Source organism: Fusarium vanettenii, assembly GCF_000151355.1.
Source record: "Fusarium vanettenii 77-13-4 chromosome 1 genomic scaffold NECHAsca_8_chr1_1_0, whole genome shotgun sequence".
Lineage (NCBI taxonomy): Eukaryota > Fungi > Ascomycota > Sordariomycetes > Hypocreales > Nectriaceae > Fusarium > Fusarium vanettenii.
In genome coordinates, this window is record NW_003315876.1 from 147,730 (window position 1) to 170,867 (window position 23,138).

The window sequence follows — 23,138 nt, forward strand, 5'->3', positions numbered from 1 at the left end:
GGAAAGCCGGCAGCCATGTTCGCCGAAGACTTGGACCGAATCCTGAGCGGGAAGTATCCCGGCAAGTCTCACGCGCTGAGGGTCGTGGAGCTCTTACGAGAGAAGGTTCCTAATGCCAAGGGCTATCTGTATCTTGAAGGGCGAATGTCTAAGCTATTGGAAGATAGCGATGAGTTTGAACCCTTTCGGTGTGTCATCACTTGACTTATGGGCGCTTGCTGAACTGACATCCTTGCACCTAGGCAGCGTCGACACTTCTACTATCTCACAGGCTGTGATCTAAGCAACTGCTATCTCTTATACGATATCGATTCTTCCAAGTCCACTCTGTTCATTCCCCCGATAGATCCCGAAGAGGTTGTCTGGTCCGGCCTCCCTCTCAGCCCCCAACAAGGGCTCGAGAAGTATGACGTCGATGAAGTCAAATTTTCGACCGAACTCGACAATATCCTCTCCCATCTTTCCGGGTCTCAGGAATCGACAGTCTATACCATCGCGGACCAAGTTTGCCCGCACATCAAATTCGGGCTCGACAATGTCGACTCGTCCATTCTCAAAGGCGTCATCGACCGGTGTCGAGTCGTCAAAGATAAGTACGAGGTAGCCATGATCCGAAAGGCAAACAACATCTCAAGCCTCGGCCATGAAGCCATAACGAAACAGGCCTCTAAGGCAAGCAACGAGATGCAACTGGAGGCAACGTTTCTAGGCCACTGCGTCGCACACGGTGCCAAGAAGATGGCGTATCCTCCCATTGTGGCCGCTGGTCGCTCTGGAGCCATCTTGCATTACGAAGCCAATGATCAACCCCTTGGGGGAAAGCAGAATCTCTTGGTTGATGCTGGTGCTGAGTGGAACAACTACGCCTCTGACATTGTAAGTTGATGTCCTGTGTGACACCCAACACTACTAACTCGAGATAGACAAGGACCTTCCCTTTGTCAGGCACCTTTACGAAAGAATCTCGACAGATATACGACATCGTATATAAGATGCAAATGGAATGCATTGCCATCATAAAAGCGGGTGTAAGATGGGAAGATGTCCACATGCTTGCTCACGAGATTGCCGTGGAGGGTCTGCTTCAGCTCGGCATTTTCCAAGGCGCAAAGGCCGATATCCTCAAGGCCCAGACAAGCTTAGCATTCTTCCCTCATGGACTTGGCCATTATCTCGGACTTGATACTCATGATGTTGGAGGGAATCCCAATTTCGACGACGAGAACAAATACTTGCGCTATCTTAGAACGAGAGGGACGCTCCCAGCCGGAAGTGTAGTCACCGTGGAACCGGGTGTAAGCGTCCCCCTTCATCTTCACAGCCTCTGCTAAGCCTCTAGATCTATTTCTGCGAGCACATTATCCGTCCTTATCTTCAAGACGAACGGCACAAGGACCTCATCAACTCGGATGTTCTGGATAAATACTGGGATGTGGGCGGTATTCGGTAAGTTGCATGTTCGTTGAAACCACGGCTGAAGGCTGACCCAAGGTAGCATCGAGGATAATGTACTTGTAACACCGACTGGCGTTGATAATCTGACGACGACTATCAAACATCCCGATCAATTGGAAGGCATGATAAGGGGTCTTGAGGGCGTGTGATTAGACTGCCATGAGCTCCAACACTTTGAGGTCCTCGCTCCTTAATCCAGAATCATTCTATGCGCTAGTGACAGGATGACCAACTATCTGGAGTGCATTATAGAAGTAGTAACAACGCCACTTTTATATCTTCCATAACCTTCGAAACAGCCTCGTTATTAAGCCACGTCGTTCCTACAACCTCACCTAGTTCTAAATAAGGAGACAGTCGTCGTCACAAGATAAACATGGTAATCACAACTTTTATTCATTTTAGATAGATATCTCACCTAATCACCTCGATTTGGCTAGGATTGCTTTGACTTGAGAGCCTCGATCTCACGGCGCCTCTGATCAGCCGTCAACCACGCCAGGATGGTGTCGGTGAACTGCTTCAGCCCATCAATGAAGCAAACATGTCCTGCATCCCTGATGACAAACAGAGAAATGAGCTTTTCCTTTCCTGCAGCCTTGAAGCCGTCATCAATTTTGGTTCTCATCTCTGCCATAACTTTGGGTAGGTTTGCGTCATTCTGGCCCACGATTACAACGGCGTCATCGATTGATTTGCCAACCTTTCCAAGAAGAGGTCGTAGATCGAAGGTCTTGCTGCTGAGGGCATTGCAGCATGTTTCGAAACCGTCGACGGTTGTCTTAGACATGAGGGCCTGCACCCTTTGAGCCTCCTCTGGATTCTTTTCCAGCCACTCTTTGCCAAACCAGCGTTCCATTGTCCCTTGGATCGTTGTTTCGAGGTTACCGGCTTCTCGGGCAGCAGCCACTCTCTGAACAAAAAGATCTTCAACTCCGGCGTTGACAGGCGACGACACAATTGTATCGCAGATGGCGAGCTTGCTGACTGTGTTGGGATACTTGGTGGTAAAATAAATACCAGTCGATGCACCCATAGAGACACCAATCCATGAGTCGACCTTCTTAATTTCTAGCGACTCCAAAAGATGGTACACGTCATCAGCCATCGAGTCGAAGGTGGCATCTAAATTCTTTGGTGCTGATGAGCCTCCATGGCCAGGCTGATCATATCTCAGAGTACGGAAGCCATTCTCATTGAGGACCTTGACGACATGGTCCCAGAGCAAGAACGAGGCGCTGAGGGGGTTGGAGAGGATCACCAATGGCCCATCCTTGGGCGTGGCGTCCAGCGCGTAGGCCAGGGTCCTGGAGTCGGGCAGAGTCAAGGTGCTCGCCATCCTGAACTGTCTTATAAAGTGATTCCGTCTAGGATAGTATAGCTTCGAAGGAGTTGAACTGACGATACGACGAAACATGACGAGAGTGGAGGTCCAAGTAAGAGTCGGCTAGTCCAGTTCCTATTGGAGGTTGGCTAGTGCGATCACATCATCGCCCATCCCCGCATTCAGCTTGATGCAATCTACGGATATAGTCGGAAGCATGCTTCCGATAACCCCTGCCCCCTCATTGTCAAGTTTGTGCTTCCTCTGGATGGTGACATCGATTCGATGACTCCTTTGACAATCTTGAGCCATGGATGCTGCATCCGAGACTTCGACTGCTGCCAAGAGGCGGACAAGGCGGATTCCTGACGAGTTCCGGAAGCGGAATGCTCAGAGCTGTGACCGCTGTCGCAAGGTATGGATCCTCCTTGGCGGGCAGGGGCTTGTTTGACTGGTTCAGCGACGATGTAGGTGTGTTCCGTCTCCATCTGGGACGGGGTGCGTAACGTGCTTGGAGCATAATGCGACTTGCTCTTACACGGCACCGCGAAAGACGCGTTTCTATGGGAGCTTAGATGATCTTAGCGATAGGTTAGTCACTGAAGTCTGGTTGTTTGTATCTGTTACTGACAGAGGCTAGATATCGTTGTCTCGAGGCCATCGTCAAAGGCGCCTTTCCAAATGAAGCACTCGATACAGTCAAGGATCTTGAAAACTTGGGTCGGCGGATGGGATATGACATGCCCAACACAGCCGACCCCAACCGAAAACAGGTTGCCATTGAGAATATCGTGCAATCGCCTACCCAGCGAACTCCAACCGGGCCTGAGGTTTCTACTGTCACTACTCAGTCTACGGAGAGTGATGCTTCTTCAACTGGGGTCAAGTCACAGAGCGAGGAACCCCAGGCCTCGCTAGTTAAAGATGTTTCTGGTCACGAGCATTACATTGGTCCTTCAGGCACACTCAACTTTTGGAATCAGCTTCGTAAGCTTGTTGATGCCAACAACAGCCCTCACGAGTCTCCTGGTCGTGAGGGCTCAACAAGGTTTACCCAGGACAACACGTCGCGTCTCCTTGAAGCCGATGGTCAAGACGACGATAATACAGGCCAGCAAGGCTCTGCTGAAGCAGCTCCCCAGGATGGACTTTCGCCTGGCTCAATAACTTCTGCTATTGCCCGCGACTTTACCCGACTTCCAACTGCCGACATGAATGAGATTCTTAGACAACTCCCCTCCAATGACGTCTTGGAGCAGCTGATTCAATCATACTTCAAGAACGTCCACGATGATTTTCCTCTCTTCCATCGAGCAACATTCGAAGATGAGTACGAATTGTACATCGTGCAAGCTCGGAGATATCCCCAACCTGGACCATCACGGCGACGCCCGTTACCAGACTGGGGCTGGATTGGCTGTCTTCATATGATGATTGCCTTTGGCTCTATTGCGGACAGAACTATCCAAGGAGTGGACCATACAGCTCTTCGGCGGAAATCTGTCACTGTTGCAAGGGCCCTACTGCCACAATTCATCTCCAAATGCTCACTCACGAATGTGCGGGTGCTATTATTGCTGGCTTTGTTCCTGCACAACAACAATGAGAGGAATGCAGCTTGGAATCTCACGGGCACTGCAACTCGCATCTCATTTGCGCTCGGTCTTCATCGATCGGACATGAGTTCTTCTTTCCGCCCCCTCGAAAGAGAGATTCGGAAGTGGGTTTTCTGCACGCTCTACTCTTTTGAACAATTCTTGGCTTCAAGTCTTGGCCGACCAAGTGGACTGCAAGAACTTGATGTCGAGATAGTCCCACCAAGGGAAGGGTTTGTCGATGGTGGCATCGGTACAGATGCCAAGCTTGTGTCCTGGTCACTCAAGCTTCAAGGCATCCTTGCAAGAACGCGTCTTCTTCACGTTGGGACGAATCGTGTCTCCTCGGCACCTACCCTTGACGAGATTATGAGTGCCCTGGAAACATGGAAAAGCGAGATTAGCAAGGCCCCTGGCTTTGATGTTCCTTGGGTCAAGAGTTCTGGCTCGGGCCTGACTGACAACGCCAATGCAATGGATATGGAGGACCTAAAGGTATCCTTGGCGTGGAAGACGCGTGCTCAACTTCGCGCTGTTCTTCTTTTACACGTTCAGTTTCACTACATTGCCATCGTGGCAACACGACCTCTTCTGCTTCGCGATGTTGCATTGACGCGAAAGTCACCCACGGAATCACCGGCGCCATCTGTGCCTCTTCATGCTGCTGTATGCGTCAAGCATGCTTGTCAGTTGAGTTACTTGATCATTCTACTGGACCATTTTGATGTTATCAATGGTCTTTCTGGTCTCGACATATTTTACGCCTATTGCTCAGCCATGGTTCTAATCCTTCGACTACTCCGACTTCGTCCTGGCGAGAGCACTGAAGATGTCGACGACGAAGAGGCCTCTTTGCAGACTGGAATCAGGTATCTCGTTTCGACACTCCGAGGCGTGATAAATCGCACTGAAAAATCAGGATCCATGAAGCGACTTGCTCAAGTCGTCGACACTTTTTCCGAGTGTGCAAATAATCCCAACGAAGCACCCAGTTCGCCCCCTCCAGGATCAAACATCAACGGCATAACTCATCATGCTTCAGGAATGATGAGTACCTCTCAGTCCGAGTTTGGTCAAGCGATGACACTCGGCTCCATGGAGGGTTTGATAGACTTTTTGCCTTTTCCTGGGTTTGGCACGATTGAAGGTTCCATGACACAGTTTATGCCAGGAGGGGACGTGACGATGCCTGAATGGTCTGATATGGAGTTGTTTATGGGAGGTTTCGGGGAGCAGGGCAGAACAGCATTTTAGGAAGATACGAAGTCGATGATCATCTGCCCCATTTCAGATTCTAGAAACTTTGAACCTCGGGATTCGTGGCCCGTTGTATGAACTGAGAATAATGATGTTTTCGTAAACGATTGATTGGCCAGCCGTCTAGCCGTGCCAATCAACTGTCGTATCACCCCTGTAGGCCGCCCAAGTCCGTGGTCCACAGGTCGGCCGGGTCGATCATGATGCTCGGGGCCGACCACCTTCAATCTCTCATCCTTGTCCATGGTGGTCTGATCTCTTGGTAATGCTTGGCCGCCCACTCTCGGGTCTGGTGCCTGAATTCTCCTTGGAACTCCATAGTCCCCATCGCACAAATGAATGTTTTTTCTGTACGGTTATGAAGCGGGGACAATTTTCGGAAAGTCGGTGACTGCGTGATGGTTACATTGTCAAAAGTGAGTACGGTGAACTCCGGGGTCACTGTATCCATCTCCTCGTGTCAACCAAGATGGACTGATTGATCTAAGACATTCGATCTTATTCTTTAGGTGCCAAGAGTCACCATGGGATTGACGATGGGAAAAAGCATCGTGATGCAGAATTGAAGGATTACCCTACGGACGGTCACTGCGTAAGCAGATTGGTGTAGGGACCAGGTTTCTTAGGCAGACCGGGGCCGCCTTGGCACATATGACACTACACCTTGATCGACCTTGCTTGTTTCCTCCTTCTTTTCAGCCTGTTTTCCCTTTCCCTGTCATGATCAGCCAAGAACTTGGCATCGTGGTCATTGCCGCAAGCTCCATGGAGAAATGATTTGCTTGGTCGCCTTGGACGTTACTCGGATATAACACCGACAATGGTCATGGGTCGAGCAGCATTTGTCGACAGGGGTGCACATCTCACCAGCTCCTTTATTCCCCGGACCAATTGCTCTATGGTTACGTATAAGCTTCTCCCCTTGACTGAATGAACCATTGCGTCTCATTGCTGCGCTTATTGATTCTATCGGACCTTTTCCTGTGGAGATCCGGGGAACACAAGACCAGTCTTGTCATGAAGCGGCTCTGGAGCGCCGCGTCTCCAGTGTTTTGACGGGTTATTGTGATTGGTATGAATGGCACGAGGGGGGCTGACAGGGGGTGATAACACCACCGACGTCAGGGCCCGGCAATGTGGTGCCGAGGCCTGCAGAGGCTCTAGAAGTGAGAATGGTGCTGTCTCCGGCGAAACTCTCGGCCGTTAAGATGCAACGTCACGGCATCAGGGCCATCTCGTGCAGCGTCGATCTCGCGGTGGCAGACAAACGGTCCTTGTCTGAGCGTCACGGGGTAGAGGGCGCTTACGGGGATGATTGCGGGTTGAGGTGATCGAGGTACGATGCCGTTAACTGTGGGAAGTGCCTTGGAGGGGCGTGTGTGTTTGAGACATTGTCGGATTTCTCGGAATTTGTAGTGAAAATAGTTCAAAGATTAGACATGTCTCAGTAGTTGTCCAGAGTTTAAAGCGTATAATAACGAAAAAATACTACATTTTCAGGCTGATCTGATGTTAGTGATCAACTTGAATTCTCGGTTTCAGAGTTGCCGTATTGAGAATCCTCTCCATAGCCCCACCCTTCCCCCAGAACGTAATGCCGTACAACCTCCGTTCATTGCAACCGTAACGTGACGCCGCACGGCGCCGATAACCCGAGGCTCTGGATATTGGGACTCAAAGAAGATTGACATATATTGAGACTCTTTCCTTGGCTTTGTATCCCTCCCTTCTCTGTACTACTCACTCTTCAGTCACATGCACACAACACTTATACAACTCTTACAAGAGTAAACACTCAATATGCCCATTGGCAATATTTACGCCATCGCCGGTGTCGCGGTGGTTGGTGGAGCCCTCTTTGGCTTCGATATCTCGTCCGTGTCTGCACAGCTCGGCGAGAACTCTTACAAGTGCTACTTCAACCAGGGACCCAAGGGTCCACCCTTTACCGACGATGATGATTGCAGTGGTCCCAAGTCTCTGCACCAAGGTGGTATCACGGCTAGTATGGCTGCTGGTTCTTGGCTTGGTGCTTTGATATCGGGTCCGCTCAGTGATCGCCTGGGTAGGAAGTATTCCATCATGGTTGGCTGTCTTATCTGGTAAGTGAAAGCATTCCTCCATGACAAGCCAGTGCTAACACTCTTGCTAGGATCGTTGGATCAACCATCTCTTGTGCCTCTCAGAACATTGGTATGCTGGTCGTCGGTCGTGTCATCAACGGTCTCTCCGTCGGTATCGAATCTGCTCAGGTCCCCGTCTACATTGCCGAGATTTCTCCTCCCTCCAAGCGTGGTCGGTTCATCGGTATGCAACAATGGGCTATCACCTGGGGTATCCTGATCATGTACTACATCTCCTACGGCTGCTCCTTCATCGGCGAGCAAAACTCCCGCAACTACAACACTGCCTCTTGGCGTATTCCCTGGGGTCTGCAGATGGTCCCTGCCATCTTCCTCTTCTTCATGATGATGCTTCTCCCCGAGTCTCCACGTTGGCTCGCCCGAAAGGATCGTTGGGAGGACTGCCGTGCTGTGCTTACTCTTGTCCACGGCCATGGCGATCCCAACCACCCCTTTGTGGCTCTTGAGCTTCAGGACATCAAGGATATGTGTGCTTTTGAGGCCTCTATCTCTGATGTTACCTACCTTGATCTCTTCAAGCCCCGCATGATCAACCGAACCTTTATTGGACTGTTTACCCAGATTTGGTCCCAGCTTACCGGCATGAACGTTATGAGTATGTTTTGGCTACCACTGCTGAAAGACAACTTGACGCTAACCAATCCCAGTGTACTACATCTCCTACGTCTTCTCCATGGCAGGCTACAGGTCAGTGCTATCATCGTCTTTTCCTTTTAATTCCTAACATTGTTCAGTGGAAACGCCAACTTGCTGGCCTCGTCCATTCAATACGTCATCAATGTCCTCATGACCGTTCCCGCCCTGATCTGGATGGATCATTGGGGTCGACGACCAACTCTCCTCGCCGGCAGCGCTCTAATGGGTATCTGGATGTTTGCCAATGCTGGCATCTTGGGCGGCAATGGTGTTATCTGGCCCGGTGGCAAGGACGGAGTGCCCGAGGTCTCGATGACTGTGTCTGGCTCAGCTGCAAAGGGTCTTATTGCCTGCACATACCTCTTTGTCGCCTCTTATGCTCCTACCTGGGGTCCCGCCTCTTGGACTTATCCTCCTGAGCTGTTCCCTCTCCGACTCCGAGGAAAGGGTGTTGCCCTGGCTACTTCGGCTAACTGGGCTTTCAACACTGCTCTCGGTCTGTTCACCCCCGTCGCCTTTGAGAACATCCGGTAAGACTTCTTTCAATCAACCTCAAATTGTCTCGGCCACTAACAACTCCCAGATACAAGACCTATCTCATCTTTGGTGTCTTCAACGTCGCCATGTTCGTCCACGTCTTCTTTATGTTCCCCGAGACTGCCGGAAAGACCCTTGAGGAGACCGAACATATGTTTGAGGATCCCAATGGCATTGCTTATCTTGGAACTCCCGCCTGGAAGACTCGTGTCGCGACTAGCCTCACGACCAAGGCCGAACAGGGTGACGTCGAGGCCAAGCTTGGTCACGAGCATGAAGAAAACGAAATTGCTACTGAGAAATAAGTAATGATAATGGTCGCCCCTGACGATATGAAAATGATCAAGATGTTTTGATGAGCTAGGAGTTGATGGGAGTTTTGAAGCGTGTACGAGATGAAGTTGATGGGGTACCTAGGTAGTTTAGCCTTTCTAATCTCAATTTCTTTACTCGACTGATATCACACTAGCTCCAAAGCACAGCACCTTCAAACAGCGCAAGACCATGCACGAAGAAAGCCAAACACCGACATGGTGAAGTGTTTGCTACTACTTTTGGGACTGTAGTCCCTTTTCACGTGACACCTATTGAGGCTTTGGACAGGGTCCAATCTAATAGGACCAACCACCAGTGTAAGCACCTCGCCAAAGTGCGGGGGCGTAAATTGGGTATCGATCAGGCGAGAATCTGACTGTGAGATATTGGCCAAACTTGAGGTGGTCAATACTGTAACCTATGCTCACAGCCGACACCTGACGTTATCCATTCACCATGGCCCAGGCTCATGAACGCCAACCTCTTCTGGGGGACGCTACGAGATCTCCCGAACACCCCCACGCTCGAGCCAGTGCCGCAGCAAAGTCCGCGCGGCAGCATTTACGCCAAGAAAACATTCTCCGAATACACGCCCTGAGCCTTCTTCTCAAATACTCTGCTCTGGGTTTGGATCGCATCTTCTCAGGACCTGTATTGCTCTCTGCTGGGATTGTGTTCCTTTTCTGTGGCCTCATTTGCACTGTCGCGGCCGTCATCTACTCACAAGTCACGGGTACATGGATATATCCACTACTACTAGTGGGACTACTAAGCTTGGGGGTTTCTCTATTTTCTTGCTGCCATGTGGACTTTATGTCTGAAAGGATTCCGCATGCTGGCTTGGAGATCGCTCTACTTGAACACAGAGAGGCTGTGGCATGCCTCCATCAATTCATAGACGGTGTTGGAGTTGCCGAGACGGAACACGGTGAGCCGTAAGTGCATTCAGACTCAAACTCAATCTCTACGGAATTCGGTGGCTGACTCCTTGGGTCGACTTGCAGACTGGCGGTAGCAAGTCAAAGCACTCTGGGTCCGACAGATGGCGGCCAACCTCTTGACCCTCTTCCTCCGGGCGGCAACATAGTTCGTGTTCTCGAGCTAGAGCCCGGTACTTTCGACTCCGAAATACGATGCCGGGTCTATGTCATTTCTGGAACCGAGGGTTACGAGGCTTTGTCCTACGCTTGGGGCGATTCTACCGTGAGCGAGCACATCATGGTCAATGACAGGCCCTGGGCCGTAACCCAGAATCTGGCAACAGCCCTACGATATCTCCGATACGAGACCAAGAAGCGCTCACTCTGGGTTGATGCTACTTGCATCAATCAGCGAGACGATGATGAGAAGAATCGCGTCGTGGGAATGATGTCGTATATATATGAGACGGCTGAGCAAGTTCTTGCATTCCTTGGTCAAGGCCCGGACTTTCCAGAGTTGTTTGATTTTTTCCATCGTGTGAAGAATGCACCAGACATCGATGAGGCTCTGCTAACGATCGATATTCCCCTTGTGTTGGGCCAGTTCAGGAAATTGCTCGATGCAGAATGGTGGAATCGGATCTGGATCATTCAGGAATTTGCCTACGCCAAGATGTCAGATCCTCTCCTCGGGTACAACAATACATGGACCGAAGCATGGGTCTTCCTGCGGGGATTCAATGTTCTCCAGGAGAGACTGCGAGTAGATCTACTCTCTACGGCCCACGCTTCATATCGCAGAATTCTGAGCGATGAGCTCAGGTCAACGCCAGACGAATACAACCTGCTTCAAATGAGACATTGGCTTCTTCATTGGAGCTTACGGTTGCACCCTATTGAATACAAAGTTTCAGATTTACTCAGAGGCTCGCGAAGATACAAGGCATCTGATCCCCGAGATAAGATCTTTGCTCTGCGGTCGTTGATGATGGAGCCCCTCAGGACAGTTTTCACCCCTGACTATAACCTCTCAACGCGCAAATTGTATACCAGGATGGCCGCCTACCTTCTATGTTTGGAACAATGGGAGGGCATTTATAACACTTTTCCCATTCGCACACATCTCAACCTACCTTCATGGGTCCCCGACTTTTCCTACTCTGACCTCCAAGATCCTCTTCTCCCTGGTCGCGAGTCTGGCTGCTATGGTCTCATAGCTGGATCCCTGGAATGTTCGGTATGCACTGACGTCCTGGCTATACGGGTATTTCACATTGGCCTGGTAGACGGCATTGCAGATGTCACTGCCGATGCCGATGGCCGAATCATAACAACACCGAGAGGCGAAAGGTTCGAGCTAGGAGACATACGAAGGCGAATCCTGGATTCATTTTTCCCTACGGGTGATGCTGTAGAAACTGCCCTGGTATCTTTCTCATTCTTTAATCTTCACTACCAACATCCGACTTGGTTTCCCTTCGTCACTGAAAAAGAAATCGCCGACCTATTTTCACAACTCTCCCGTTCGACGCTGAACCTGTTTCTGCGGGCCGCTTCAAGAGCAGGATTGAGCAATGGCAGCCTTCGGGAATCTGAGACAATCCAGGACGTGTCAGATACTCTGCGGAGACTGAGACTAATAAATGTTCTAAATCGCCAACTAGAAGAGGTTTGCCAAGGGAACAGACTATTGGAAGCGAGGGCCAGATACGCGAGGTGCGAGTTGGGTGGACGACTTTTCCAATTACCAAGAGAGAAGCTTGAACAGGAACTGCAAGATGATATTTCAAGCAACAGGGTGAGAGTCGATAAAATGAGTGCCGCTTGGGATAAGATGGAAAAGATGGTGGAACAGAAGAGATTGGATGACCGGTCGGCGGCGATACGAGCTTTGGATGGCCAGGTAATCGTTAGCACAGACACTGGGGCATACGGACTCGGCCCTGCAAACATTTTGAGAGGAGATAGGCTTACATTATTCTCAGGGGTGTCGGGTGTGTTCGTGGTAAGAGATCGGGAGGAGGGGATGGCCGAGGTTATAGGAAGGGCGTGGCTTAATAACGAGGTTGTTTCGAAGGTTATGGAAGATATAAATAGCGGCGTTATGACTAGTACTATAATGCACTTTAGATAGGTAAAAGAGTAGATGAATACATAAAAATTATTGTTTTTCTTCACTTGAGCTAATATTAAAATCTGAAATAAAATACGGCTTTGCAGGTCTTAAAGAGACAGGAACCACAATGACGATCCAACTTGTTGCGAATGCGATGCCTGCACAAGATCTTCTTCGGCTTGCGGGAACTGTGGAAGGCTTGCTTGTTGCTTGGAGACAAAGAAGCACTGTGAACCGTGCCTGAACTGCAAGCAGTGTGAAAGCTGTAACCGTGAGTTTCGAATTTGAGGCGGCATACATGAAACTGGATTTCAGGATGCATTCAAAGATCCCGATTATGGTCAGCCAGTTATATCTGGAACATGGTGCGTTTACCTGTTTGAGCTGGGTGGCTGCTGAACGAAGCATCACGATGCAGTCGGTTTGCCTCACATCACCTGTTTACTCGATTGGACAAATCACTCCTATTGTGATAGTGGGATTGACTATTCTACGCGTTGTTTTGGGTAACATCAACGGAGCTTCATAAGAAAAATCGGTAAAGCAATGGGCTGCTTGCGAAGTTTGCCCTTTCTGCTCTCAGTTTCTATGCGGTTGCACATAGGCAGTCAAAACAGGTATTCTCTACCACATATCTAGACGCCAATGTGTTCTTTATTATAGTTGCAGCCCGGCCCTTGATGGGAACTGAGCCAGAAGATCGAATCTAGATACCCATGATTTCCTCTCTCACCCATGGTCCTGAGCTGGTGCTGCTTTAACCTGAGCTCATCAACTTAGAAACTCAGAACTAGGTCCTTCAACTTTCCAAAGTCAGGTGAGCCATATCCAGTCACTGGATCCCATCCAATAGTAGCGTTCCATCTAGCGCCGGGAACAAGACCAGAACCGGCGGGCTCTGGCTGGCCGGTCTGGGTGTTGTTGCCGTCGCATCCAATGCTGTAGCCTCCAGTAATATCTGTCAAGACCTTGGGTCCATACTTGTAGATAAGAGGGTTCAACCAGCCCAAGCTTCCCTTGCCAGCCCGGAATCGGGCGTCGTTCAACAGACCAACAATACCAGCCCAGACAGGAGCCGCAGCGCTGGTACCCCCGCTTCTGGCCTGCTTCCCAGCGTAGATAACCTCGTAGTCAGGTGATACACTGTGTCCAGAGACATCAGGGAAACCTCGGCCGTTCCAGTTAGTGTAAGGAGCGTAGTACTTCTTGGTCTTGTCTGACACGGTCTTCATGTATGTCTTGACGGCATGGTTCTGGTAACTAGGTCGGGCGAAGTACTTGCTGAATCCTCCAGACGATCCATCCCAGGCAATCTCAGGAGTGACATCAACAGTACCACCGACGGAAGTCAGGTAAGGGCAGGTGGCGGGGAAGATGGCGTTGAACTCGACAGTCTTGTAGTCGGGAGCCAAACATCCAGCACCCACTCCAAGATCGCCGGAAGAAAAGATGACGGTGATACCTCGGAGACCTAAAAGACCAATGAGGTTGCAGGTAAGTGTGGCATATTCTCGTGGGACGCCCTGAGGTAATGTTAGATAAGCCAGACGAAAACGAGGGAGGGATCATACGTCTTCTTCGTCACCGTACGAGGTGGAGATAACGGCAGGGAGATCCTTCTGGGTCAAGAGGTACCGGAAATACGGCAGGTAAGGCTCATTTTGGTTGTCAGCAGCAGTAGGCTGGTCGATATTAGGGACGAAGGGTCTGGCTGATGTTAGCTCCTGAGAAAATTTCATACTGATACACTGAACTCACGGTGCACCTCCTGTGAGGTACTCAGTAAAAGGAAGAGGATGGGCGATTCCAACAATGTTCTCCGCATCCAAATTAGCCTCGCCGTAGTTCTTGCTGGCGGGATTCTGGTCATTGATTGGGTTGTTGATCAGAACCTTGGTGAAGTTCTGCTTGGGGATACCAAACTTGTCCTCAAACTGGAATACATCGGAGAAGAGGGCAGATTGGTTGAGGAAACTGCTGAAGCCGATACTACTTCCGGACTCGACGTCGGGGGCGTAGTCTCCGACGTTGTACAGTTGCTTCAAGCAAGAAGGAGTGATGCTTGTCTGGCATGAAGCATCAATTGAGCTCTTTGAGGCTGCATCGTTGCGCTTGGTGACAGTAGTCCGCGATGGACGAGGGACGGGGGTGAAGGCCGAGGTGGCTCCGAAGTTGGTGCTTGGATCCACGTATTGAATATGCTCTGCCAGGGAATTGGGGATAGAGTACGAAAGGGTTCGCAGCTTGGTCTGGCCGTCCTTGACGTAATATTGATAGTCACCTCCTAGCAGGGAGTTGGCTCCGGCAACGTCGAGGGCAAAGTCAATGAAAGCGCCGTTCACTTTGTAGTGCTTGACGCCATTGGACTTGAGCCACTTTGTGACGCTAGAAACGGCCTCTTTTGAAGGAGAAAAGGTTGACTTGACTTCATCGTGTGACAACCACTGGCCATAGTTCTCGCCCCCGGGAGTGGAAAGATCAAGCAGCTTTGACTCCAGCTGGTCAACATTTTGCATAGTCAGTGCAATGCTGAAGACTTGCTGCTTTGCAGCAGAGATGCGGGCGTTTTCGTCGACTTGCCAACCCTTTGGCACCTTGGAATGGTGCGAGAACGACTTCCCAAATGCTGTGGGCAGAGCCGACAACGCCAGCAAGAGGCACTGATATGAGGATAGATGCATGGTGAGTTTGGAGGATCACCTATAGTCCTCTACCTTTAAACAAAGAAATATTGAATAATTTGCTGGGATGTGGAAGGATTGCCAAGGAAAAGGGCGAGTGGTATTTATCTACATGCTCTTATCACGAGTTTGGAGTGACAAACACACGATTCTGGATAACTCGGCACCATCACGAGTCACATATACGACTCTGGATAAGTCGGCACTGAAATGGAGTTCTTCGCAGCAAAAGGTCTTTGAGATACAAAAGGGCCTCTGGGATTCTTGGCGAGCTGCTTGATTGGGAGCTTTTGCCGTAGCCTGGCTTGTCCGTTTTAGGGAGTCATTCAGGGGCAGGCTGTGGGACCGAGCGGGACTGACCAATCATGAATTCCAACTTCCATTTATGTTATCGGCTTTGTTTCATAGACTGCCGATCGGCCCAAAAACACCATCAACAAAAGTGCTTCTACTTGAGATTAAATGAACAACGAGGGTGTGGATACGCAGTTTAGAGCTGCATATCACGCGAGTTTGTCAAATCCGTTTGTCCCAGTGAAGTAGGTAAGTAAGTGAGAAAGTATTCAGAGGAAACTCAGAATCGACCGAGTAATTGACTTCTTCTAGTTAATTGCATTTCAAACTCCGAGTTCATTTGCCTGAGCTTAGCTTGTTCGTTATCTTGTGACAAAGACTACCTCCCTCTTACCTTGAAGCAGGCAGAGGGTAACCAAAAATCCAGACATTCAGCCTTAGGGGAGTCCGGCAAGTCTCATCCCGTAGAAGAGGGCTCATCTGAACTCACTTAGAAAATGAAATAAATGCTAGGGGTGAGATCAAAACATACCCTGATGTATCTTAATATCTATCCAAGGACCACTTGGGCGAGTTGTTTCTCTCTATTCTCCTCCCACCAACTCGCCAGAACCTCGCCAGATGCCAGCCGATACGAAACGTCTCCCCTCCTCTCAACCCACAAAACAAAGTAACAATCTCGCGGGTCCATGCCAGGTATTCTGGTATTTCCTAATAAAACTTCAATTGTCTCCTCATGTTCTCAGGTAAGGGCTTTGCAAACCTGTGCTGTTTCCATCGTTCGTCCGCTCGACATCCTGGCCAAGCCAAGTAGACCATCCTCTAGCGAAAGCCACGAGCTCTAGAGTGCTTTGTCTCCTTTTGTCGTCCATCATTTCCTCGACACTCGCCATATGAGGCATTGTAATTGAAAGAATTGTGCTGTTGCCTTCCACGAAGCGAACACGCCGTTCATAGTCCTCGACCCGAAGAATGGTCGTCTTAGATGATACCAAGTGGGCTCGGCTAGTTTCGCACCACAAGTACCGAGTTTGGTCACTCAATGATGGTGTGTCCGCCCAGTTCAGAACCGGCACTGGATATTTGAAACCATGTTGGGGGCTAAACTCGTGAGAGAAAATGTCCTTTGGTTCGCCACCGGGAGGGTAAAAGTCGTGGGGATGATGTTGTCGGTTGTAATCTTGCCTCTTCCACCCATGAGGTAGCTGTGGCGAAGCAATTTCTGTAAAACTGGTTTTATACTTGTACCATTCAGATCTTACTCTCCTTCTTCTAGTCGAGTCTGGCGTCGCCATCGTAAACCATTCTGTGACGGGCTCCCGAAAGCCGATCTTTTGCTCATGATAATTCCACGGCTGCATGACTTGAAATTCGGCATCTTTAGGAAAGTTGACGTCTCCTTCCCAGCCTAGCCATGACCAGCTTGGAAGCCCATCCTGAAGCGCATTTGCAGCGTTTGACCCTCTTCTTCTCTGGATGTTGGAGTACAGACTTGCCCAAGCCAGAGATATGTCGAAAAAGAATTCGGATAGTCCATATAGCAAACCTCCAGGGTGGACCCGATGAAGCATAGCCTGTATCCCTGCAAACGCTTTCGGTGCATCTTCTTGCATAGTCAATGCTTTGGTGTTGAACATTGAGGCCATTGACATGAAATCCCAGATACTCGGTGAGGGATCCAAAGCAGACTCCTTGGTCCGATGCATTCGGCTCCACTGAGCATCAGCTTCTGGATTAATCTTGGCTGTCTCTTGCCATCGTGCGCATTGACATTGCCACATTAAAGGACCATGATTGAATACCAAACGTCGACGGGAGAAAAGCCATTCTTGAAAGGTCCAGCCGCGCTGATGATAAGAGTACTTGGTCCCCGCAGTTGGATCCTGGGATAGCGGCTTTGCTATCAACCTGTTGCCATCTGCCAGGTCGTAGATGCGCATTTCGAGGTCTCTTTCTGGTGAAAGGCCCTTGAGACCACGGAGTCCAAACTCAGCACCACATCCAGTAGCCGCCATGATGCAAAAGGTGGAGTTCGCGTAGATAAGTTGCATTTGGTTCAGATTCCGGCCAAGACTTGCGGGGTCGTCTTGGATAATACACAGGGCATCAACCCAAAGATATCGTTCGCCGAGTAATCTGACAATATCTATAGTGTTTCGAATAGTCTCCGGTAGTTGACTCGCAAAATTTGGCACACGGAGGGCCCCGGGCTGTCTCAGCTCGCCGAGGGTGGCCTTTGTATTCTTGAGATTTCGACCAAGTCCCCAAGTGTATGACAAGGCAACATAGTCCACTCCCCTTCCGGGGGGAGATACAATGCAGTCGTCAATCACGTCAATGAACCACTCGGGATCGGCAGGCTCGACTCCTTTCAGCCAAGGTGGTTCACTGCATTGTGACTGATGTGAGTTCTTGCAGACGGAGAACCAGCCACGGATGATATCGAGATCAATCCACTTTGGGCCAGGCAAGATGCCCTGTCCGGGATGATCGAGGATGTCTCTCGGTGCAACAAGGTCCATGTAAGTCGTAGAGACATTATCAAAGATTATGTCGTCTTCAGGGGTCAAATGCGCAAGTCCTAAACGGACGCCCGTCTGTTTCCCTTCCTTCTTTATCGCCAAAAGCTCATTTGGGAAGTCGGTTATTGGCCTATCAAAGTTGGCAGCGCGACTGAGGGACTCTGCATGAGGACAGTTGCTGTTCAGCACCGTCGAGACTTCACCAAGGATCTCTTCATCCCATTCTTCGAAACCGGCTGAGTATATGTCGATGATGGTTTCACACACGTCGCACGTCATGTTGAAGTTAGGCCTATTGCTACGCTTAGACTATGATTAGGTAGCCATCGACAAGGATTTTGAAAGATGTCTTCAAACTTACTAGAGTTACCCTTGGTCCCTTGCCAAGGCTGTTGACAGTGATGATATCACGCATGAGGATATTTTGTTGTCCAGAGTGAGCCGCTTTAAGATATCCCCGCTGGTGCGGCTCGCATCACGTGTCCCGAGCTTATCAAGGACCAGGGTGTTTGTAATTGTTAATTTGAGTATCCCGTGACCTTGCTTCAAATATTGAAAAATGCTCTTCTATAAGAAATCCCAGTCTCAAGGTTAAGGACTTGCCCCATTATTTACATATAATGGTCGTGCATCGTAGGACGGCGAAGTTAGAGAAGCATTGAGGCAACACTCCAACACTCAGTTTATCGCCAAGCCGGGGCTGAGCATCTCAACGCCAGTGGCTGAGCTTAGGCAGCACCATCGCACTCGGGCAAGAGGACAACCTTCAATAACCCCTCACCATCACTTGAACAAAGGGTCTTGTCCGAGATAGAAGCTATCACAATCCGTCACACTACCATGGATCGGTCCTCACCACAAGAGAGGGAGCTGCTGGACAAGCTAGAGGGACAAAACTTGACTCTAGGCATGGATGGTTATGAGCGACCCCGCGCCGTCAAATACAAGGACTTGTACGCCTTCTTCCGACCAGTCATCGATGGGGACGCTTCCAGCACCTTCTCTTCCTCATCCGAAATATCTCTTCAAGGAGAGCGGGACAGGGACACAAACTGTGAAGCAGATTGTTGGCTCAAGGCCAAACAAGTCAAAGCCTTCCTTGCCCGAGACTCGCCTGAAAGGCCCCTTCGGGAACCTTCGCATGAAGCTGCATCTGCAGCGGAAGCAGCTGCGAAGCTGTACACGCCACTGCGTCCTGGGTGGCTTCGGGTTGTCGTCCTCGATCCAGGAGAGGGAGACACACCACTGCAATGCACTCTTTTGCCCGAATTACTATTCGATCCATCTCGGGGAAAAAGAAGGCCTGGTGATGTGAGAAATGCGCGGTTGATCAAATGGACTCACTACGAAGCCGTCTCGTACCACTGGGGATCGCCCATCCTCTCGCGCAAGGTTCTCTGTCGCGGGGCTAGACTTTCGGAAACGGGCGAGGTTTACGAGACGCCCGAGGTCGCCATGCCCGTCACAGCCAGCTTATACGAGGCGCTACGATGCCTGAGGTTAAAGGATAGACCCCGTCTACTATGGATCGACGGTCTGTGCATCAACCAATACGACACCGCAGAGAAGAATCGCCAAGTCAAGCAAATGTTTGAGATATACAGATTGTCTCGAAGAGTTCTCGTCCATTTGGGCACGGCCACGAAAGGCACACATATGGCAATGGTTTTTCTAGATTATGTGAACAACGAGGAAATCCGTGAGTCGACACTCCATCGGGCCCATGACCCAGAGTGTATCGAAACACTGCGAGCCATATACGCAGGTCTCCATGAACTTCTTTGTCGGCCTTGGTTCGAGAGATCTTGGATAAGACAAGAGATCATCGGCACTAGAGGCTCCATTGTCTGCTGTGGCTCTAAAATCATCAAATGGACGGCCTTCAAGCGAGGATGCAGAAGACTACGGTCACTCGAGACAATCCTAGAGAGCCGCCTTGGGACTGAGTTTGAAAAGCCTACGATGCTGCAACACCGACTCGAGATCTTACGGGGGCTGAAGCGGAGCTGGTCAGCTGGCGAGCCCATGATGCATACAATGGTTCCATCAGACAGCATCTACAGCAGCATAGCCGGTGGGATACTCGAGTTGCTTGTCGTGAGCAAATTTTCAGAGGCGACCGATCCCAGAGACAAGGTTTACTCGCTTCTTGGGTTGGCACGCCCACTAAGACGAGCAGAAGGGATATTGCATGGTTCAGCAGGCTCGTCGGGATCCAACACAACGCCAACGCTGGATCTACTGTCGTTCGAGGTCGACTACTCCAAGAGCCTTACTACGGTCTATCAGTATCTCACAAAGTTCATCATCAACGGTACGGGAAACTTGGACATTCTCGCTCTGATCAGGAGGCCTTCCGAGCAACCACGCCCGTATCAGTTCGCATCCTGGGTCCCCGACTGGCAGTCTTGCACGCCAAACAGCATAGTCAGCATTCGAGATCCATTGGTTCTCATTCCCCAGCGTCTGCCGGCAAACTTTCTCGCGCCACAGCAGTCCTACGAAGAAGAAGACATCCTCCGCGTTTTTGGTTGGCATGTTACAAGCGTCATGTTGCTGACTAACTACACTGCGTCCTTCGAAGAAATGAACAGAATAGAAAGAGAGATGCCTCACGAATTTGACCTTGAGGAGATTCACCAGGTTTTCCAGGAAATGAGCTTTCGAGATTGGTCTCCAACGGATACTTGGCGTTGTTGTCTTCTCGACCCTGGACGTATTGCGCTCGTCCCTTCTGCGGCTTGTGTAGGGGATCCTGTCTTCATAGTCAAGGGATCCCGGTTTCCAATTCTTGTGAGGCCCGTGGATGCGTTTCATGACCAAGAGAGAGTTGCTGCATCTGATTTCCGATGGGAGTACTTGGGAGTTTGTCTCCTTTGGTGCTTCTCCTTGGCGGGTACCGTTGAAACCGATGAGGGATTTTCCACTGTGCCCCCGGAGGAATTGGTGGTTGTTTAAACCCTGAGTTGGAATGAAAACACCCAAAACTGAAGGAAAATAATCCATTTGTGTAAAGGTGTTGACTCAAATGTCAATGTGGAGGAGACAGAGGATCACGTCCACGATCTCAAGACTTGAGTCATTGGCCAGCAGCTCCGCCACCTTTAAGGGAGGATTCATCTCGATCAAGTTTGCACCCGGGCGGGAATTTTGGCAGTTGAAGTTCACACAAAATGTCTTGTGTTTCTATGGCAGGGCGCATGCGGCGTTTGGGGTTCCAGAAAGGGGCCAAACTGAAGACACCAGAACGATTGCACTTAGCAAATAGTACTCACATAATGATCCAATTACACGCTAAATAAGAGAAAAATAAATAAAGAACAGTATCATAAATCTTTGAGTATTTCATTTATTTTATTTAAGAACCTTTTTCTGGGAACGCCTAGCAAGTCGGTAATTCTCCGCCCTCCCATCATTACCCTCGTGTTGCCTCTCCTTCAGTGGAACGGTTGTCCAACTTACAACCGCCGGGCTTAGGCAAACGGAGTGGCTACTTAGGATTGTGCATTATGTCCCTTGCACAGAGAAATTTGAGAAGTACCTATATAACTTAATCACTGAGGCGACATCCAAGTACCCGCTTCAAGCCTACTGGTATCTTCCCGATCTCTCTTCCAAATGGGGTCGGCTACTGTTTCGAAACAAGGAAATCGGCCAAAAGGCCATCAAGACGAATTGATAGTAGGCTACCATAGCAAAAATCTAGAAAACCATAAACCCTTCTAGATAACAACTACCGCCTCATAGCTCCCTGACTCTCCCCACTTGACTCAGTTCATGTACTTCTTCAGCCAGGCCAAGATCTCCTCTGGTTGTTGCTGGAAGTGGAGGTATGCGTCCCAGCGCCGAGTGGTGTTTTCGATCCAGAAAAGCTTCTTCTCGGTAATCGGAATAGCATCAAAGATAGCCTGCACATCTTCTGGTCGAGTGTTGATGTCGTCGTGCACTTGATAGATATATGTCGGGATTCTCACGCTTCTGGCCGCGGGGATAGGCGAGTATTGTTCAAGATGAAGACTCGTCCGCCAGAAGACCATCTTATCCAGCTCGTCTATATAGCTCAGTGGAATGCCGCGACGCTCCAGATCTACCCGCGTAGACATGTTGGCTGAGATGGGTTGTGGTGTGACGATGACGCGGATGCCCTCGAACTCTTCGGGCAGCCTCGATATGGCATGAAAGGCTGCGTTGCCACCCATACAGCGGGGAAACAGGCCAAGGGTCATGTTGCGCGTGTCCAGTCGGCTACGAATATAGCGGATGGAGCCAATTACATCTCGTGACTCATATCGTCCGCCAGAGTAGAGGACGCCGTTTGCTCTGCCACTGAGACCATAGTTGCGGAAGTCATGAGTTAGGATGTTGTATCCGGCATCGTGCAGGATCTTGTAGTCTGGAATAAAGTTGACGTCAATGTTATTGCCAGAAGGTGCTGTGAGTGTGTTCCAGGGCTCGATGTGCGAAGGAAGGCCGGCTCGGTTGAAAAGACGAGGGTGGTTCATGATGAGAACCTTGTTAGATCCTTTGCATGGAAAGAACCAGCCCTCAAGTGGGACGCCGTCCTCAGAGGGGAACGTGACGCTTTCATACTCGAGGCCTTCTTCTTCTGGCCAGTGGTATAGTGGCGCCTCGGGCCACTGTCGGAAAGTGTTGGCGATGCCCTCTAAAGCTTCTTGGATTTGAGCCTCGCTTAGGGTCTGGTTCTGAGACGTGGCAGCTTGAGCTTCAACCCATCAGCATTAATACTCAATAGAACCAAGATGGACGAAAGACTAACCATGCGCCAGTGGCAAGACCGTCAACACGATAGCGGAAATAAGTTTTGGGAGCATTGTAAATTGTAAGAATTGCTTGCGTTGGTTAAAGAAGTTGGTTGAGTTCTGTTAAGGCTTGGGATACTGTATGCGATGCAGAAAGACATACGTTACAGAACACACATTATATACAATTTTACTGAGCTAACTATGAACACAGTCAGTATCAAAGGGCAAAAGCAAGTGGTGTCACCCGCGGACATGTCCGCGGCCGACATTTATAACGTTAGCCTATCCCCGAGAAAAAGAGCCAAGGATTACGCCTAGACTTCTGCACAGCCCCATTTGATCTCAGCTCCAATACCTACTCTTCAAGTTGATTCTTTTTATCATGTATCCGCGGATATGTCCGCGGGCTTACACCACTTGCTTTCTCCCTTTGACACTCCTGCCACGGCAAGATATATCCGGGGGCTGAGATTGACAAGTCGCCGGAGAGCCGCTTACCAGCCTTTGGGCGAGAGGTCTTTCGTATCATGATGGATATTCCGCGATTCTGGGGTAGTTAACTTGGGAGGGGGGTGGAAT

The 23,138-nt window shown here is 50.0% G+C and overlaps 9 protein-coding genes across 9 annotated transcripts; 5 read left to right on the forward strand and 4 right to left on the reverse strand.

Moving 5' to 3' along the window:
- Nucleotides 1-15: 15 nt before the first annotated feature.
- On the forward strand, nt 16-1,604 carry NECHADRAFT_74024 (uncharacterized protein; the record flags this gene model as incomplete). The annotated part of the gene is made up of 5 exons (XM_003049491.1): nt 16-188; nt 243-876; nt 924-1,295; nt 1,340-1,446; nt 1,481-1,604. The coding sequence occupies 5 exons, from the start codon at nt 16-18 to the stop codon at nt 1,602-1,604; spliced, it is 1,410 nt and encodes a 469-aa protein (XP_003049537.1).
- Nucleotides 1,605-1,944: 340 nt separating this feature from the next.
- Nucleotides 1,945-2,794, reverse strand: NECHADRAFT_89598 (uncharacterized protein; the record flags this gene model as incomplete). Its single annotated transcript, XM_003049698.1, has 2 exons — nt 1,945-1,975; nt 2,025-2,794. The coding sequence occupies 2 exons, from the start codon at nt 2,792-2,794 to the stop codon at nt 1,945-1,947; spliced, it is 801 nt and encodes a 266-aa protein (XP_003049744.1).
- A 295-nt stretch (nt 2,795-3,089) lies between these two features.
- NECHADRAFT_89599 (uncharacterized protein) lies at nt 3,090-5,628 on the forward strand (the record flags this gene model as incomplete). The annotated part of the gene is made up of 3 exons (XM_003049492.1): nt 3,090-3,151; nt 3,219-3,277; nt 3,413-5,628. The coding sequence occupies 3 exons, from the start codon at nt 3,090-3,092 to the stop codon at nt 5,626-5,628; spliced, it is 2,337 nt and encodes a 778-aa protein (XP_003049538.1).
- A 1,803-nt stretch (nt 5,629-7,431) lies between these two features.
- Nucleotides 7,432-9,253, forward strand: NECHADRAFT_89600 (uncharacterized protein; the record flags this gene model as incomplete). The annotated part of the gene is made up of 5 exons (XM_003049493.1): nt 7,432-7,733; nt 7,784-8,370; nt 8,423-8,462; nt 8,510-8,941; nt 8,995-9,253. 5 exons carry the CDS (start codon nt 7,432-7,434, stop codon nt 9,251-9,253), a joined length of 1,620 nt encoding a protein of 539 aa, XP_003049539.1.
- A 466-nt stretch (nt 9,254-9,719) lies between these two features.
- NECHADRAFT_98494 (uncharacterized protein) lies at nt 9,720-12,543 on the forward strand (the record flags this gene model as incomplete). Its single annotated transcript, XM_003049494.1, has 4 exons — nt 9,720-10,198; nt 10,268-12,188; nt 12,314-12,317; nt 12,404-12,543. 4 exons carry the CDS (start codon nt 9,720-9,722, stop codon nt 12,541-12,543), a joined length of 2,544 nt encoding a protein of 847 aa, XP_003049540.1.
- A 345-nt stretch (nt 12,544-12,888) lies between these two features.
- NECHADRAFT_56813 (uncharacterized protein) lies at nt 12,889-14,956 on the reverse strand. Its single transcript, XM_003049699.1, has 3 exons — nt 14,058-14,956; nt 13,871-14,006; nt 12,889-13,822 (listed from the first exon to the last, which is right to left on the reverse strand). The coding sequence occupies exons 1-3, from the start codon at nt 14,813-14,815 to the stop codon at nt 13,076-13,078; spliced, it is 1,641 nt and encodes a 546-aa protein (XP_003049745.1). The 5' UTR covers nt 14,816-14,956; the 3' UTR covers nt 12,889-13,075.
- Nucleotides 14,957-16,521: 1,565 nt separating this feature from the next.
- Nucleotides 16,522-18,075, reverse strand: NECHADRAFT_30021 (uncharacterized protein; the record flags this gene model as incomplete). Its single annotated transcript, XM_003049700.1, has 1 exon — nt 16,522-18,075. A coding segment is annotated over one exon (1,554 nt), but the record flags the coding sequence as incomplete, so codon positions are not given.
- Nucleotides 18,076-18,636: 561 nt separating this feature from the next.
- NECHADRAFT_74031 (uncharacterized protein) lies at nt 18,637-20,754 on the forward strand (the record flags this gene model as incomplete). Its single annotated transcript, XM_003049495.1, has 1 exon — nt 18,637-20,754. The coding sequence occupies one exon, from the start codon at nt 18,637-18,639 to the stop codon at nt 20,752-20,754; it is 2,118 nt and encodes a 705-aa protein (XP_003049541.1).
- An 812-nt stretch (nt 20,755-21,566) lies between these two features.
- On the reverse strand, nt 21,567-22,576 carry NECHADRAFT_89602 (uncharacterized protein; the record flags this gene model as incomplete). Its single annotated transcript, XM_003049701.1, has 2 exons — nt 21,567-22,459; nt 22,507-22,576. The coding sequence occupies 2 exons, from the start codon at nt 22,574-22,576 to the stop codon at nt 21,567-21,569; spliced, it is 963 nt and encodes a 320-aa protein (XP_003049747.1).
- Nucleotides 22,577-23,138: the final 562 nt, after the last annotated feature.

What these genes read in the sequence shown, in the direction of transcription:
- NECHADRAFT_56813 (XM_003049699.1), bottom strand. Translation starts at nt 14,815, where the DNA reads ATGCAAAATGTTGACCAGCTGGAGTCAAAGCTGCTTGATCTTTCCACT. An exon ending in TACCTCACAGGAGGTGCACC is followed by an intron (nt 14,007 to 14,057) that starts GTGAGTTCAGTG and finishes AACATCAGCCAG; the next exon opens with ACCCTTCGTCCCTAATATCG. An exon ending in CGTACGGTGACGAAGAAGAC is followed by an intron (nt 13,823 to 13,870) that starts GTATGATCCCTC and finishes ACATTACCTCAG; the next exon opens with GGCGTCCCACGAGAATATGC.